Genomic DNA, 15,091 nt, shown 5'->3' with positions numbered 1-15,091 from the left:
GGGTGCGCGAATGCTCACACCGACTGCCGAGAGCGCCGGCGATAGTCCAAGAGGAATGCGGGCCTTTTTTACCTGCCACCCCCGATCTTAACTCCATTGCAGACCCCCTGAACCCCACTCTCACGGCAGCGTATTAGAACACGCAGACGGGTCTAAACGGATGAGGCTTTCTAGTTCTGTAAGGCAGGACAAGGCAGGATCGTCGAGGGGTGGCCCTGTCCGAAGAGGACCCCTGACCGACACTACCACTAGCTGGCTGGGCTAGCTGCAGATTTCAGGCCAACTGCCAAAGACGCAGCCCAATCTCTCACAGTGTATATCCCAGGCCTATTCTTTTGATTCGAAGCTCTGGCGGCGAATACGGCACCGGATCCATGGCAGTTCGGTCGGCAGAGTACAGGCCAATAGAAGACATGTTCCGAAAAGAGAAAGAGACCCTTGGTGTAAATGGGGTCGGACCCTCGCCGAGATGCCGGCAATCAGTGATTGGGGCTGTCGTTGCCCCAAAGTGACGGGGGTAGTCCCTGTCCAAGAACGCAACGTACAAAACTGACTCGCTCCCTGCAATCACTTTGATGGGGGTTAGCGGACAATAACTGTCACTACCCTATCGGAAGTGTGTTTAACCCCGATATTGTCACATCTCTGGCTACTATTGAGAAACAGCGCCTACCTACTTACTGTATTGCCCTTTGAGCCCTGCAAGGTTTGCTCTGTCAGCCCGGGTAGTTTTACCCCATTACTGGGGTCAGTGTGACTGGAGAGCAGAACATAACCTTGTAACAGAACAGGCATTTCCTCACCTTGTACCGTAACCTTCTCTTTTACTCAGACTATTATTCTCAACAAACTTTTTTTTTTGTTTGTTTGTTCACGTACCCATCCCGAAAGGACTCCGATCCAACACAACGGTCCTTGCAGCAGCAGTTCCCAGTGGAGTCTCCATCATCCAACCTTTGGGATGAACTCCAGGGTCACCGCTGCTCAACCCCTGACCGAAGAGGCCTGAAGGCGACAAGACGCAACATCGAAAGCATATCTACGCAGACCCCCTCTCACGAGACGCCATGATGACCTCTACCGCGGGTCCCTACGCCACCACCTCCCTCTTAAATATCGGAGCGGTTTTGGTAGGACTCATACTGGTCTGCAAGTTGGCGAGCGTGGTGCCTTCCCTCAGACTTGGGGGTTGGCTGTCCTTGGTCAGACGGAGGAAGCTCCCTCTGCCGCCAGGGCCACCGAGGAATTTTTTTCTTGGTCACTACCGAACAGTGCCATTCGAGGCGCCCTTCAAAAAGTATGCAGAGTGGGGCAAACAATACCGTAGGGCTACATCACTTCTTTTCGTTTCTTTTAAGCTTCGTTGAAACCCAAGCAGCAGGGGTGGTCCTTGTGGTCTTTTTCACTCCTCGAACAGGCCTTGGATATCTGATAAAGGGGTCCAACATAGAATCGGATGTGCTATTCTTCTCAGCATTTGGCAGGCCATGGATGGTTCTGAATAGCCTCGAGGCTGCAGTTGATCTTCTTGAAAAGCGAGGACACAAATACAGCGACCGGCCTCGATTTGTGCTATGGGAGTTGTTAGTATAAGCCATCACTTGTCACACAAGCCTCGTGTAGTAAACAGAAGAAGAAGAAAAAGCTGCTGACCATAACCAATCTCGAAAACGCAGGATGGGGTGGGCGCCAACCCTGACCTGGCTCCGATGGTCACCCAAAATGCTGCAGCATCGACGGATGTTGCAACCGCCGTTCTCGCGTTCTCGAGTGGGACAGTTCAAGCCAGTACAGAAGCGAGAAGCTGTACGAGCAGCTCTGTGCATGGTCAGAGACCCTGAGCACTGGGCCAAGGCAGCAACAAGGTTTGCTGTCGGGGTAGTCCTGGACATAAGTTATGGCATCGAGCTGAAATGGACTGGGTCTTGTAACAACAACAACCCTTACGTTGCCCTGCTGGACGATGCGAGCACGGCAATAGGGAACGCTGGTCCCCCTGCCAGCAGTATAGTTGATCGCTGGCCTCTCAGTAAGTTATATTCTTCCAAGCTGCCGAGTATGGTTTTGTTTTCATCTGGGCCCCTGGTGGGTCAAGACAAATGGTTGCGACTTGAAGAACCGCTTTTGACCCGCGAGCTTGCAGCGAGGCACCTTCCCGCGTGGCTACCGTTCATGGAGCGCCTGCGGTACGCTAGAAAGTGGAGGTCGGCGATTGTGCAGGTGACCAATTTCCCCTTCTCGGCCGCACTGAGGGAAATGCTCTCGACGTCTATCGAGAAAACCACAAAGCCGAGCTTCGTGCGCGAAAGACTGGATGTGTTTCGGAGAAACCAGCAGGCGGGTGTCGACAACGACTTTGGAATGGATGATATCAAGGGTTCCGCTGCAACTATTCTCATTGCTGGAAGCGATACGGTTTGTGCATCTTCCCATGACAGCCCACGATGTGAATAGCATGGTCCGGGCACCTGAAACGCTGACACGGCCTGTATTGTTATCCGGTCTACACATAGACGGCAACCACTGTGAGACTGTTCATTCTGTACATGATGCAGAACCCCAGAGTCCAAAAGCGCGCGCGGACCGAGATCGACCGCGCAATTGGCACCACGACACCGACAGAGATGAGACGGCTGCCCACGTGGGGAGACATGAACAAACTTCCTTACCTGGCGCTGGTCCTTCAGGAGGTGTACCGCAGCAACCCTCTGTCACCGCTCGGGATACCTCACGCCACGCTCGAGGACGATGAATACAGGGGCATGCTGATACCCAAGGGAACGGTCGTATACCCCAACGCGTGGGCTATGGCTCATGACCCCCTGGTGTACTCGGCCCCCGACGAGTTCCTGCCCGAGCGCTACATGCCTCGGGGCAGTATCACCATTGGGCAGACCAAGGATGACGCAGCGCCGGGACGTGGGGAGTCGCTCCCCATAGGCAACTTTGGGTTCGGCAGGCGCATATGTGTCGGGCGCACCCTCGCAGAGAACAGCCTGCTCATAGTTTTTGCCACCATCTTGGCAACGCTGGAGATCGGGCCGCCAGGGGGCGAGGACGGCCAAGAGGACCAAGATGTGCAATGGTCATTCAGGGGTCAGGCATACCCCTTGCCCTTTAGGTGCTCCATTGTGCCAAGGTCTGACATGGCTATAAGGCTGCTGGAAGATTCGGCGGGTGTACCTGAAGCGACGTGAGAGCCTTTAGGTACCTGTGTGGTGCCATGAAAAACTGGATAGATTTCCTTGGTATCAGTGGGGGTTTTTCTTTGGTTCTTCCTTTTCGGGCTGTGCCTTTACTACTTAGACAAGCGACACACGATGCATTGTACCGTATACGATTTATTTTTGAGAGACCTATTCATTATTAGACTTGATAGATTCATTTAGTGTTTAGGCATTCAATAGAGAGTGGCGTGTGATGGAAAAGTTGGTTCAAGTCTAGAATCTCGAACTGGCCCACAAGACGCTGGTGCAAGCAACAAGAAACTGTTTACCGAGACATGAAAACCTGTTTGAAGAAGATAAACACCCTGATTGCTACCTTTACTTAACATATACTGTATTTTAGAAGTTGATACACAGGTAGGTACCTAGTTACCTACCTCGATAGGGAGCCTCCATTAACTACTTTGGCTTGTAGTGCATTGCCTGTTCACGTGACTGAATACTACGGTGTTCCAGTTCAGATGTGCGTTGCTACTAAATTTGTCGATCTACCACATGTACTGTACAGTAGATGTTCCATTTATCGGGTTTCGATCCATCCACAAGCAGTCGAGATCGCTTGGCGCGGCGGGTACGCGCGACGATGAACGTTGGGATCGAAAGCAAACGAGTGGCTGGTGGAAAAAAACGACAAGAAAACAAATACGAAATTGGTGGGGTCAAAAAGAACAAGAACAAACACCGGTACATTTGGGCCTCCCTGCCCCACCTGCCAGCACGTCAAACAGGTTGACACGTTGGTGCCTTTCGTTACAACTACCAAGTACTTCGTACAGTACAGTAATTTTTTACGATACAACAGACCCCTCTTTTTCTCTTTTTCTTTGTTTTCTTTTTCTTTTGTACCCCTCCCCCTCTCCCGGGCAATGAAAGGTACCGTTCAGTACAAGTGCTTTCGGAAAAGGCAAGCTAGGTAAGTACTTCGTACCACGTTCCTTTCAAGTGTTGGGTCTATTTTCATAGGACGAAAACCCCCACTCCACTCTCCCCCTCCCCCCCATCCTACCTACGTACTAATATATACGCAACATGTTTGTACACAGTACGGTGCATTTGCAGCCCGCCCCCTCTGTTTCCCCTCGGCGGATCATGCTGGGTTGCCGCCCGCCAATGCGAGAATCGCAATTCATAATCCCCATGTCTACTGACCTGATAGTTGGGCAGAATACTTTACCGTAGTGTGCGGGAAGTCCAGTCGGGTTTCAACTTTTGCTACTATTTTTCTCACCCGACCCTATCCCTACCTTACATTCTAGCTCGCTTTTGTTTACCAAAATGGATCCTCTGTGTAAAAGTTGGGGATGGCCGCGGGGTAAAACTCGGTTCGGGTGAACCAGTCCGACTACGGACGTCTTCGGGCTATTGTAAGAACGAAGTGCTCTGAATGTAAGCTATTTACCTACTTGCCTCGACTCTGTTGATATTTTTGATGGAGCCAGAGTAGAAAAAAAGAAGCAAGCAAAACAAGATCAGTGTTTGTCGGAGCATCATCTCCTTTTTCATCTAGGCCAGACTTGCTGTACAGAGTGACATCTACCACAAGCAGACACACATACTCATCACTTCAACCAAGACGACGAGATAATCAGCTAGAGGCATCTGTCGACCTTGAGACGCGACATCGATAGTGGATATACTTGTCCGCCCTTGTTCAAATCAACTCGATACCCAACGCAACGCCGCAATGAGTGGTGATGCACCAGAACACAGCCGGGAGAGCAGGCCGGGTGACTATCTAGACTTTGAACGTCGTCCTCCGGGCGGACCTTTGAACCGCTGGTCATCCAAGATCACAACGGGCCATGACTTTCCAGGCGCTCAGGTGTGGTTCTGTTGTCTGTCCCTTTTGTGGCTGGGTGCTCAAGGTAACTGACACCTCCCACCTATCTCCTTGGGAAACTGGTTTATATAGGCAATGCTGTACGCGGCAGGCGTGCCGGACAAGGAGACCATGAAGAATGCTCCTCACGTCGGCGTCGCCACCGTCTGGTGGGAGGGCAACCCATGCAACACCCACTGTGAGCACTGTTCTTCCTGTGTTCTGTCCGCTTGATGGTCTGGCTCTGCGAAAGATCCGAGACTGACAACCAAAACCTATCCGTTTGAATGTCCTCCGCAGTGTATGATCTCGGCAGGATCGTAAAAAAGAGCGTCGAGAAGCAGAACATGCTGGCCTGGCAGTATAGCACCATTGGCGTGTCGGATGGCATCACCATGGGTGGCGAAGGTACTGCCCCTTTGCTGTTCTTACCCCTGAAATCCGCCACAAGAGAGACCGAAACCCTTTTGGCTTTATTTAGCTGTTGACATTCTAACGCGAGCCCAACTTCCCCCCTATGCCCAGGAATGCGCTTCTCTCTACAGTCCCGCGAGATCATAGCCGACAGTATAGAGACTGTCACTTGCGCACAGCACCATGACGCCAACATTGCTATCCCGGGGTGCGACAAGAACATGCCCGGCGTTATCATGGCTGCTGCCCGCCACAACCGTCCCTTCCTCATGATCTATGGCGGCACCATCAACAAGGGCTACTCGGTCATGCTGGGTCGCGATATTAACATCTCGTCCTGCTACGAGGCTTCAGGTGCTTACATCTACGGCAGCTCAAAGCGTGCGCCAGCGCGCCCAAGGTCAACAACGCCGACCCCACCCCCTCGGACGTCATGGAAGACCTGGAGCGTCACGCATGCCCAAGTGCTGGGGCTTGTGGTGGAATGTACACGGCCAACACCATGTCGACCGCCATCGAGGCCATGGGTCTCTGTCTGCCTGGCAGCTCGTCGTATCCGGCGACGTCGGCCGAAAAGGCACGCGAATGTGAACGCGCTGCCGAGGCGATCAAGACCGCCATGGAGAAGGACATTCGACCGCGGGATCTGCTCACCCGTACCGCTTTCGAGAACGCCTTGGTCTTGACCATGGTCCTCGGTGGCAGCACCAACGGAGTTTTGCACTTCCTCGCAATGGCCAACACCGCAGACGTTCCGCTGACCATCGATGACATTCAGCGCACCAGCAACCGCATCCCCATGCTAGCCAACATGCAACCCAGCGGCCGCTACATGATGGAGGACCTGTACCGCGTCGGAGGCACCCCGTCCGTGCTCAAGATGCTTATCGCCGCAGGGTTGATCGACGGCACGATCCCGACGGTGACGGGTAAAACCCTCGCCGAGAACGTCGAGTCCTGGCCGTCCCTCGACCCCGGGCAGGACATTATCCGCCCGCTCTCGGACCCCGTCAAGGCCACGGGACACATTCGCATCCTGCGCGGCAACCTGGCCCCCGGCGGCGCCGTGGCCAAAATCACTGGCAAGGAGGGTATTTCCTTTACAGGCCGGGCACGCGTCTTCAACAAGGAGCACGAGCTGGATCACGCCCTGTCCACGAGCCAGATCAAGGCGAGCGACGGCAACCTCGTCGTCATTGTGCGCTACGAGGGCCCCAAGGGCGGACCGGGCATGCCCGAGCAACTGCGCGCCTCGGCAGCCATCATGGGCGCCGGCCTCTCCAACGTCGCCCTCGTAACGGACGGCCGCTACAGCGGCGCCAGCCACGGATTCATCGTCGGCCACGTCGTGCCCGAGGCTGCCACCGGTGGGCCCATCGGGCTGGTCAAGGACGGTGACTTTGTGCGCATCGATGCCGAGACCAACAGGATCGACATTATAGGCATCGACGGCGTTGCGGCCGAGGGCGATCTGGACGCCGTCGACAAGGAGCTGGAGAGGCGCAGGGCCGAGTGGAAGAAGCCTGTCATGAAGCCGCTGAGGGGTGTCCTGGCCAAGTATGCGAGGTTGGTCGGTGACGCGAGCCACGGTGCTGTGACGGATCAGGAGGACCCGAGCTGGTGACGGGGGATGCGGTGGGAAAGCATGGCATTCGTAGACAAGGCCAAAGAACCTGGAACCCCAAACGAGTACCACCAATACTAGGTAGTCAGGGTGAATGGATATTTACACCACAACAAATAGTTACGGAGTTTGGAAAGTAGAGTTCCATGTGCATTGTCTTGTCTTGCAACACAAGCCCACAATGGAAATAAACCATAGGACGTTTTCCCTTCTCTTGTTCCAAGACGAAAATTTGTTCCTCATTGTGGTGCATGGGATGATCATTCTATCGCTTCAATTGTCTTGTAGACATAATGCCCCTGATGTGTCGTGACGAGTGATGGGGTGTTTGCTGAGAATGGAAATACTAGAACTGACATTAGACAACAATGCCTACGCACAAGTGAGGTCGAAGCGGACATAAACAAAAGTAATCGTTCACCAAGACAGGACAAGAAAAGAAAACAAAAAGACAATGCACCCCGTCCCCAGTGCCATCAAATTGAACAAGACAAGTCTGCCTAGAAAAAAAAGCCATTGAAACAATGTGATTCGCTTGCCTGTTTCGTCTACCTTCATAAACAATCAATGCGCTCAAAGTCTGCCTGGTCTTTTTTTGAACGAACAAATAGTAGTATAATAATTTCGTTACCCATCCTTCTATTACTCAGAACAATAACCTCTCCAATATGATATCCCCAAGGAGGACACGAGATGTGCACTCCCAAGTACTGTTTGCTGCGCTGTGACACGCATGAAAGAGACGAGGGAGGCATTGATATGCATACATGACCCAATATAAACTTGCGCTCTTAGGATGGCGAGGCCGGACGTTTTTAAGCCCGCGTTTCTCTTGCTCTCTTGGCTTTGCGCATTTTTGGACCTCTTTAGTTTGTTTCCACATCGCGTATCCCTTACGATCATCATAAAACATCATCAAGGGCTAGCCCAACCACCGGCAACGTCTACCCATTCGGCCAGGCAGCTACCGTCCTTGCCCTCGACATCAACGATATCGGTGTCACAGCGGCAGCGGCAACCAACGCCATTCTCCTTGGGGGCGTCGAACTGCTCCCAGTATTGATCCTCCTCGTGCCTCTTGCGCTCGTCAAGCGTCGTCTTCTCCAGGAAGGGCTCGCGAGCCAGCTGCCGTGAAGGCGCGTTGGCCGGACAGTGCTGGATCGTGGTGTGGCGGTAGCCAAAGTCACGGAAGTAGTGGATGTCGCGCGGTGCGAGAAGAACACCGGCGGCGAGCGAGTGGATAGGTGCGTCACCCCACTGGAGATTATCGTAATCGCGATTAGAAACGTGCCAAATGACTCGGAAAAAAGCAGAGCGCTTGTCAGAGAATCAAAACTTACCCGCTCCATCCAGAAGCCACCACTCCTGTCCATCATCTGGAAGAAGTCTTCGTACTCCTTGCTACGGAACCAGCTCAGACGGGCAATCTCGAAATTCGACCAGAAGTGACACATGTTGTACTTCTCACCCTCCATCGCCTCGGGATCGATCTCGATGGGGGTATTGCGGTTCGGGTCGTTGCGGGTCACCTCTTCAGGCAAAGGTGGCTTGTAGTTGGGGTCATCCTCAGGCAACTGCTCCTTCTCAGGCTCCTTCTCCTGAGTGGGCTCGACGAACATCTCCCACAGACCTTGAGTGGTGATGTTCTTGAGGCGCTTGTAAGCCGAGGCGTAGCGGAAGATGTTGGGAACAGTCTCGCGAAGCTCCTTGACGGCAATGGTGAATCCGTATGTCTTGTTTGATTCAATCATCTTCAGGAAAGGATCGCTGTTTCAAAAGAGTTAATTGTCAAGTTCGCCACGCATTTGTGTTAAGAGCTCCTTGGCACATACTAGGTGATGTCACAGAAGTACTTGATTTCAGGCTCCAAACGCCAGTACCACTCATATTTCGCCAGAAGAGGGTGCTTGTAAAAGAACCTGTGAAGGCGTCAAGGTTAGCAATTGTAGCAGCGCTGAGGTCTAGAGCGTAACAAAGACGGTGTTGAAGCATACCCAGAATAAAAGCGACACATGGAGTGGTAGCTCTCGAGACCACCGTACATGACGGCAGCGTCGCCCTGCTTGGCAATTCCCTCCTTGGCAACCTTCTCATCGATCCAGTCGGGGTATCCCCACATGTCGGGACCGACAAAGCCAAACTCGACGGGGGCCGAAGTGTGGTTTCGCACAGTCTCCTTGAAGGTCTCATTGAAGTCGCCGTTGTTGAGGAAGACGTAAGGGTAGTGGAACCAGCGGTTGAAGTGACGCTCAATCGACTTGATGGACTGGATGACACCATCCAGCTCCTTGTTGCGTGCAAGGACGACAAAGGCGGCGTTGGCGCGAGGAGCCTTATCTGCCTCAGTCTTGGGGTCGAGGCAACCGTTGACAAAAACCTTGTCATGCTTTTCGCTAATTTTTCTGCAAACAGATGCCAAGGGCGAACCATCAGCCAATGTCTCAAGTAACACGGATTTGTGAGAAAGAAACAAAAAGACAAACAAGAACAAGAATGATCATGAATGTGTGTGTTGCTGTAGAAAAACATACCTGATTGCTGGCGGTGCCCCAGCCGGCATCAATATCCTGCCTGGCGAGCTGGGATGGCGAACAAAGAGCACCAAAATGAGGATGACAACTATGCATGGGAATAGTATGACAACTCCCAGAGGCACAGACACGCTCGAGTTACCGCGTAACCGGAGCGGCCTCCTGAAGAAGGCCAACCGCGACGTCAAGCGGTTGGGGCCCTGAGGTTTGCTCTTCTCGCTGGCCGAAGGCAGCTGCGCAGGTGTTTGTTGGGGGACGAGCCGTCGGGCTCGCCGGAAGAGATCCATGGCGGCTCACGACAAGTGGCTTTTCTTTTCTTCTTTTGGCTTTCTCAGTAGAAGTGCGATTCGAATGGTTTTCAAGAGGCGATGGGTTTAGGTGGGAAGACGGCGAAAAGATTACGACTAGAGAATTCGTCGCATCTAGTCTCGGTACAGAGGCGTCAATGTCGTGTTGGTAGCCTCGTCTCGATCCCAATGAAGAGCGCTGTATGGACAAGCGCCCCAGCCAAGGCCGATGTCCAGCTGGCGTCAAAGGAGGCAATGGTGCGCTCCAAGCGCGGGGACGATTAGAAGTGTAACGAACGGCAGGGACGGGAGCCCACTTTGAAGCGCTTCGAGTTCGTCGTGATGGAAAATTCCCCAGGAGTAATGTCCAAGATCGAATACCCAAGGCGGGCGAATGGGAAATAGAAAAGCTTATTAGGACGCGTCTTAGGGATTTGGGTGTTGTCGAAGGTCGACAAAAAAATCGGCTGAACTGGAAAGGGGCGGACAAGCAAGCAGGTTCAACCCCGGGGTTATGCGTTAGGGTGTGTGGGACAGTGTGGACAACGGTTTATTATCTGATGTTTGAGGATGGCGACATTGGGACCAAGAAATCCAATCGTGCGGCCTTCAATGGTCGAGTCGAAAATGGAAAACACAATCAATCGCTGATAAACTGTTCTTCAACGTCGTTTTTGGAAACCGTTTGCAGTAATTTGATCCAGCTGTCAAAGTGTGAAGAGGAGGCAAGATGGCGACTCGGGGCAAAAGAAACGTATCATTTCACGACGAAGACAATACTGCCTAGCAAGGTACTGTACTGGTGGTACTGTAAATTGCGGCCAGCCAAAGCACAGTCCCAAAAATTGGATCTCCCCCAAGGCGATTTTTGATAAACCTGACTTGCCTGGTTGGTTGGTTGGCTGTCAGGCCTGGCCCGTACAGTAAGAACAAGACGGACTGCTGTCCAATTTTTTTTCTTTCCCTTTTTTTTTGATTAGGAGACCGAAATGCGGATCCTACCGCTACCTCCTACCAAGGGGTAAGTGGGGCCACTTCCAAGGAGTTTAGCCAATGAGATGACATCTGAATTCTTTGGTGTCTAGGATCTGTCCCTTTTGGATGCAAGTTTTTTTTTCATGAGGCCTGCAGTGCCAAGAGGGTATCTTTGTCTTTCTGAGGCATACGGAGTACGCACTGCGAATACCGACAGCGTCCATGGGGTTGTTGTACCCTGCGGTAGTTTGCTTATCAAGTCATTACTATCTGCCAGCTGTCAGCTCAACCTACCTCACCAAGGGTCATGCAACTAGCACGACAAGCCCTGCTCACGCTTAAATCACACAGCATTGACAGTAGAATCCACTTCAAATACAAAAGATCCTTGTTTCTCTTACCTGAGCCAAGCATAAAGAATGTGGCAGAGTCCAAGCTGACCAAAAGATTTGCTGGAAGGGAGATCTTTCCCGGTGATCTCATTCGAAAATCTAAATAAATTTGGTTCCGCGAAACCAAGACTCTCGGAGCCCCATGGAGTCCCCCCTTTTTTCCTGGCTTCTCAATCAGGCAATGAACGTTGGTTCTGCAAGGTTGTTGTCTGTGCAGTCCATCAGCTAGCTGTCTATCAGCGAGACATTTGCTTGGCGGAAAAAAAAGGAGGTCAGATTTACGGTACTCTCACTTTTTTTCCTAGACTAGTCTAGCCTTAAGAGGCCACGTTGCCATTATCGCGCTTTGAATCAGAGCTATACGTACCTAGTGCCTAGGTACCTAACTGACATACCATAGGCACCTAAAACAACCTTTCGCAAACCGATATGATGTGTAATCGACAAATCTGTACCTGTTATTGTAGCAATCCAAATCTACAATCATAACTGCCAGTCTTCTCCTCAAAAGTTACGTATTCCCCTTGGGCCCTCCCGAACCCCAAACTTTAGCAAGCGCATCTCTCTTCGCTTCCATGGCTTTCATCACTTCGGTCGTAAATCTCGCCTCCCCGATCAATCCCGCCGCCACCGCCTGCAGATAATGTTTCCAATACGGCATCACAGCCGTCATACCGCTGTCCACCGCATTTTCCACCCGCTCCAGACACATGCGCGCATAGTCAACATCCACCACGCTCCCCGGTGGCGCGACCGAGTTGCCCTGGCTCAGCACCTCGTTTGGAACAATGCAGAGGCAGTCTATGGGCTCGCCGAAAACCCGGAACTCGCGCGCCAGCGTCGCCGATAGTGCCGTCACGTGACCCTTGCTGGCGCTGTACATGCTCAGCAGCGGCATGCCCAGGTGTGCCTGCGATGACACGTTGAGGATGAGCGCGCGGCCGCCTGACGGCTCGACGTTTCTGCGCAGGACGGGGATCATGAGGCATGTCATGTGCGTCATGAAGCGCGCGTTGAGGTTGATGCATGCGTCGATTCCCTCGGCGTCATAGTCCCAAAAAGGTCGCATATGCGGGTACGAGATGGGGATGCTGCCTACGTTGTTAATGAGTATCGTGATTGGTAGGTGGCTCACTTGGCTGATCAAGTTCTTGATGTCTGTCGGGCTGGCAGTTGTGCAGTCCATTGTGAATCCTTTGATGCGGTCCTTTTTCGCCATATCTGGATGCAGCGTGCGCAGCTGCTCAAGCGCGGCGGGGATGTTCTCGTGCGCGAGTATGACGACGCCGAAGCCACAAGAGAGGAGATAGTGTGCGTATCCAAAGCCTATGCCGGCGCTGCTACCCGTGATGAGTGCCCAGGCATTGTATTCAGTCGAAGGGTCAGTGCTTTCCTCGGTTGGCAACGCCCCGAGGATCTTGTACCTATGAAGCGGTTGCTTCGGAGGACAGAAGAAGAAGTCATAGAGTCTCCATGCTTTGGCCAAGACGAGAGCAGCCACGGCGGAGCAAATAGCCAAGCCGACCGTCTCTGAAGTAGTGACAGACATCATTGTGCTGGACAATGGTCGCATTGACAAGGTGGACGGACTTGACAAAGAACAGCAAAGAAGAAAGCTACACAGGACGCTGAGACCAACTCCCTAGAACGGCAGTGGACGATAAAAGAAATGGCAACGGCGGGGAGCAGTATAAGGGCTAATTAGGTTTACAGCATTCAGTATACACACGAGTACGCAACCCGCGGATGTATGCTACTGTACCTGCAAAGACGTTTCATTGTACCAGCTATTAGCGTATGGACCGTATGACGTCCGACAAACTTTGGGCAAAGAAATCAAAACCAACAACCAACCGGTCACGTGCGACCAGATGCCGGTGCCCGTGGCTGGTTCCTCTTGAAAACCTTTTGTGTGGCGCAGGACTGGCAACCCTAAAAAGAACCTCAACGCCAAACAATGCACGATTATGTCTAGAACCATCTCGATCGAGCCTCCACAACCTGCCATTCACATCAAAACATAGACATGAAGATAAAAATACAAAGCATAGCTGCAAACCTGCTCACGGACAGCCCGCACGCCGAATTTGGTCCTGGGGCCGCCCCATCACTGTCTATACTGCTTGCAGTAGGCAGAGACGAGCTCGACGTAGAGCTCTGAAAAATCTGGAAAGTTCTGGAACTTGACCTCGATGAGGTCTCGGTGTTGTTCACTGAAGAACCCAGGGTAGATGCCGGGCTTGCATTCGTCGACTTTGGCGAGGACGTGGTTTTCTGGGATTGAGTGTTCCCTTCGAGGGTCGTCATTTGCGTGAGGGTTGGGAAATCGAGCTTCTTCGTCTCATAAAACTTATTAAGTTCGTCCTCTCCCAGAGTGTTGATCAACATATGCCTTGTCAACTCTTCATTGATCAAAGCACATCCCCTCTCGGAGTACACTGTTCCCGGGCTGAGAGTCAGGAAATCTACAAAACAGGCAAGGCTTGTTTCCGAGCTGCGAGAGGACATTTTTGGAATTAGTCCAAACCCAAACACCCAGTATGTTCATCCACTTCCGGGTTCGAAGGACGCAAGCACCACCAACATACCATGTGACAGTTAATGCATCCCTCGCAGACTTTGATGCCCCACAACCCTTATAGCAGGTGTACAAATCGTGACACTTTGCTATTGGTGCGCAGCTTTTGTAATCCCTGTGACCTTTGGTGACGCTAGTCGGACACCAATGGTACATGCTGAGACTCGGCTCTAGGCGACAAGTGTGCCCGGGCCAGTCGTTTGGAAGGACAGAGTCGCCGTCCCAGAAACCGCAGGTGGCCATCTCTGTCGTGATGGGCCCTTTGCTGCTTGCTTGATCTTGACGGGCGAGCAGGTCGGTGGGCTGGCGTCGGGGCGGGGGCTTGTGCCATGTTGATGCGGCTGCGTCCATGTTCAGCGGCAAGCGTCATGTCGTAATTAAAACACCCAGCGAGGTATATGGCGAGGAGCCATGGCATACCCCGGCATTTTGATATCGAGGATGGTAAAACCATGTTGAATTAGGAGGATTAATATTGGCTTGGCACTTGCACGAAGACACTAATACTGCACTGAACACGTTAACAACTACCAGTTCGACCAAACTGCGACTCCGGGTCGCTTTTGAAGACTTTCATCGTGGGCTCTGCCACCTCCAGGGGCGGCTTCTTTTGACATGTTGGTTTCTATCTTTGACGTGCCATGCCCAAAAGTGCCCGCCCAGGTGCAGTCATGATCCTATTCGCAGCAACTTGCCAAGGCCTACGACCGGGGTGGGCTCAAAACCAGCGCATGAGTGCTGACGAGAAACGACGAATCACATATCGATCTCCATTTTGGACCCCATCAACACGGCGCTTAAAGACACCGACAGGTATTGAGCGCTTAATGCGGCAATTGACCCAAGATCTGGCCATCTTTGCGGACCGTCGGATGGGCCATCTCCCGGGTCGAACTGGCCGATTTAAGCGCTACTTAGGTACCATAATGCGCGAGCTCATCATGGGTTTTTGGCGCGCCACCCGGGGAAACTGACCCTTCTGCCAGTAAGCAGTTGGCGAGGACAACAATATCCCGTGAACGCCTGTTCACGTGCTGTTGCTGTGTAGGTTCTCGAGAACTGGGCGCATCTTTTGTTACCCTGCAACATGTTGCTGCTGGTATATACATATGTGGTGTCACACAAGTCTCCATTTCTTGCAAAATTATTAGTACTGAGTGTTCTCGAGCAATCCTTATCACTGACAGGTCGTCGATGGGTTGTGACGGTTTCGCAGGTAACAGTCGTCAGATCGGCAGGAAGTG

At 52.5% G+C, this 15,091-nt stretch overlaps 6 protein-coding genes across 6 annotated transcripts; 2 read left to right on the top strand and 4 right to left on the bottom strand.

Moving 5' to 3' along the window:
* Window positions 1-377: 377 nt before the first annotated feature.
* MGG_17311 (uncharacterized protein) lies at window positions 378-1,344 on the bottom strand. Its single transcript, XM_003717738.1, has 4 exons — window positions 1,060-1,344; window positions 880-1,005; window positions 682-713; window positions 378-524 (listed from the first exon to the last, which is right to left on the bottom strand). The coding sequence occupies exons 1-4, from the start codon at window positions 1,067-1,069 to the stop codon at window positions 480-482; spliced, it is 213 nt and encodes a 70-aa protein (XP_003717786.1). The 5' UTR covers window positions 1,070-1,344; the 3' UTR covers window positions 378-479.
* A 147-nt stretch (window positions 1,345-1,491) lies between these two features.
* On the top strand, window positions 1,492-3,197 carry MGG_01138 (cytochrome P450 2C31; the record flags this gene model as incomplete). The annotated part of the gene is made up of 4 exons (XM_003717737.1): window positions 1,492-1,583; window positions 1,677-2,029; window positions 2,144-2,415; window positions 2,514-3,197. The coding sequence occupies 4 exons, from the start codon at window positions 1,492-1,494 to the stop codon at window positions 3,195-3,197; spliced, it is 1,401 nt and encodes a 466-aa protein (XP_003717785.1).
* Window positions 3,198-4,911: 1,714 nt separating this feature from the next.
* Window positions 4,912-7,084, top strand: MGG_01139 (dihydroxy-acid dehydratase; the record flags this gene model as incomplete). The annotated part of the gene is made up of 5 exons (XM_003717736.1): window positions 4,912-5,049; window positions 5,140-5,245; window positions 5,347-5,454; window positions 5,572-5,814; window positions 5,841-7,084. 5 exons carry the CDS (start codon window positions 4,912-4,914, stop codon window positions 7,082-7,084), a joined length of 1,839 nt encoding a protein of 612 aa, XP_003717784.1.
* A 271-nt stretch (window positions 7,085-7,355) lies between these two features.
* MGG_01140 (alpha-1,2 mannosyltransferase KTR1) lies at window positions 7,356-10,658 on the bottom strand. Its single transcript, XM_003717735.1, has 5 exons — window positions 9,616-10,658; window positions 9,079-9,486; window positions 8,917-9,003; window positions 8,425-8,851; window positions 7,356-8,341 (listed from the first exon to the last, which is right to left on the bottom strand). The coding sequence occupies exons 1-5, from the start codon at window positions 9,900-9,902 to the stop codon at window positions 8,000-8,002; spliced, it is 1,551 nt and encodes a 516-aa protein (XP_003717783.1). The 5' UTR covers window positions 9,903-10,658; the 3' UTR covers window positions 7,356-7,999.
* Window positions 10,659-11,542: 884 nt separating this feature from the next.
* On the bottom strand, window positions 11,543-13,053 carry MGG_14635 (uncharacterized protein). Its single transcript, XM_003717734.1, has one exon. The coding sequence runs from the start codon at window positions 12,840-12,842 to the stop codon at window positions 11,781-11,783; it is 1,062 nt and encodes a 353-aa protein (XP_003717782.1). The 5' UTR covers window positions 12,843-13,053; the 3' UTR covers window positions 11,543-11,780.
* A 323-nt stretch (window positions 13,054-13,376) lies between these two features.
* MGG_14634 (uncharacterized protein) lies at window positions 13,377-14,360 on the bottom strand (the record flags this gene model as incomplete). The annotated part of the gene is made up of 2 exons (XM_003717733.1): window positions 13,858-14,360; window positions 13,377-13,560 (listed from the first exon to the last, which is right to left on the bottom strand). The coding sequence occupies exons 1-2, from the start codon at window positions 14,196-14,198 to the stop codon at window positions 13,377-13,379; spliced, it is 525 nt and encodes a 174-aa protein (XP_003717781.1). The 5' UTR covers window positions 14,199-14,360.
* Between the last annotated feature and the right edge of the window lie 731 nt (window positions 14,361-15,091).

The sequence above is a fragment of the Pyricularia oryzae genome, chromosome 5, assembly GCF_000002495.2.
Source record: "Pyricularia oryzae 70-15 chromosome 5, whole genome shotgun sequence".
NCBI classification, from domain to species: Eukaryota; Fungi; Ascomycota; class Sordariomycetes; order Magnaporthales; family Pyriculariaceae; genus Pyricularia; species Pyricularia oryzae.
Note: the sequence above shows the minus strand (reverse complement) of the source record. Positions and strands in the feature narration are given on the sequence as shown.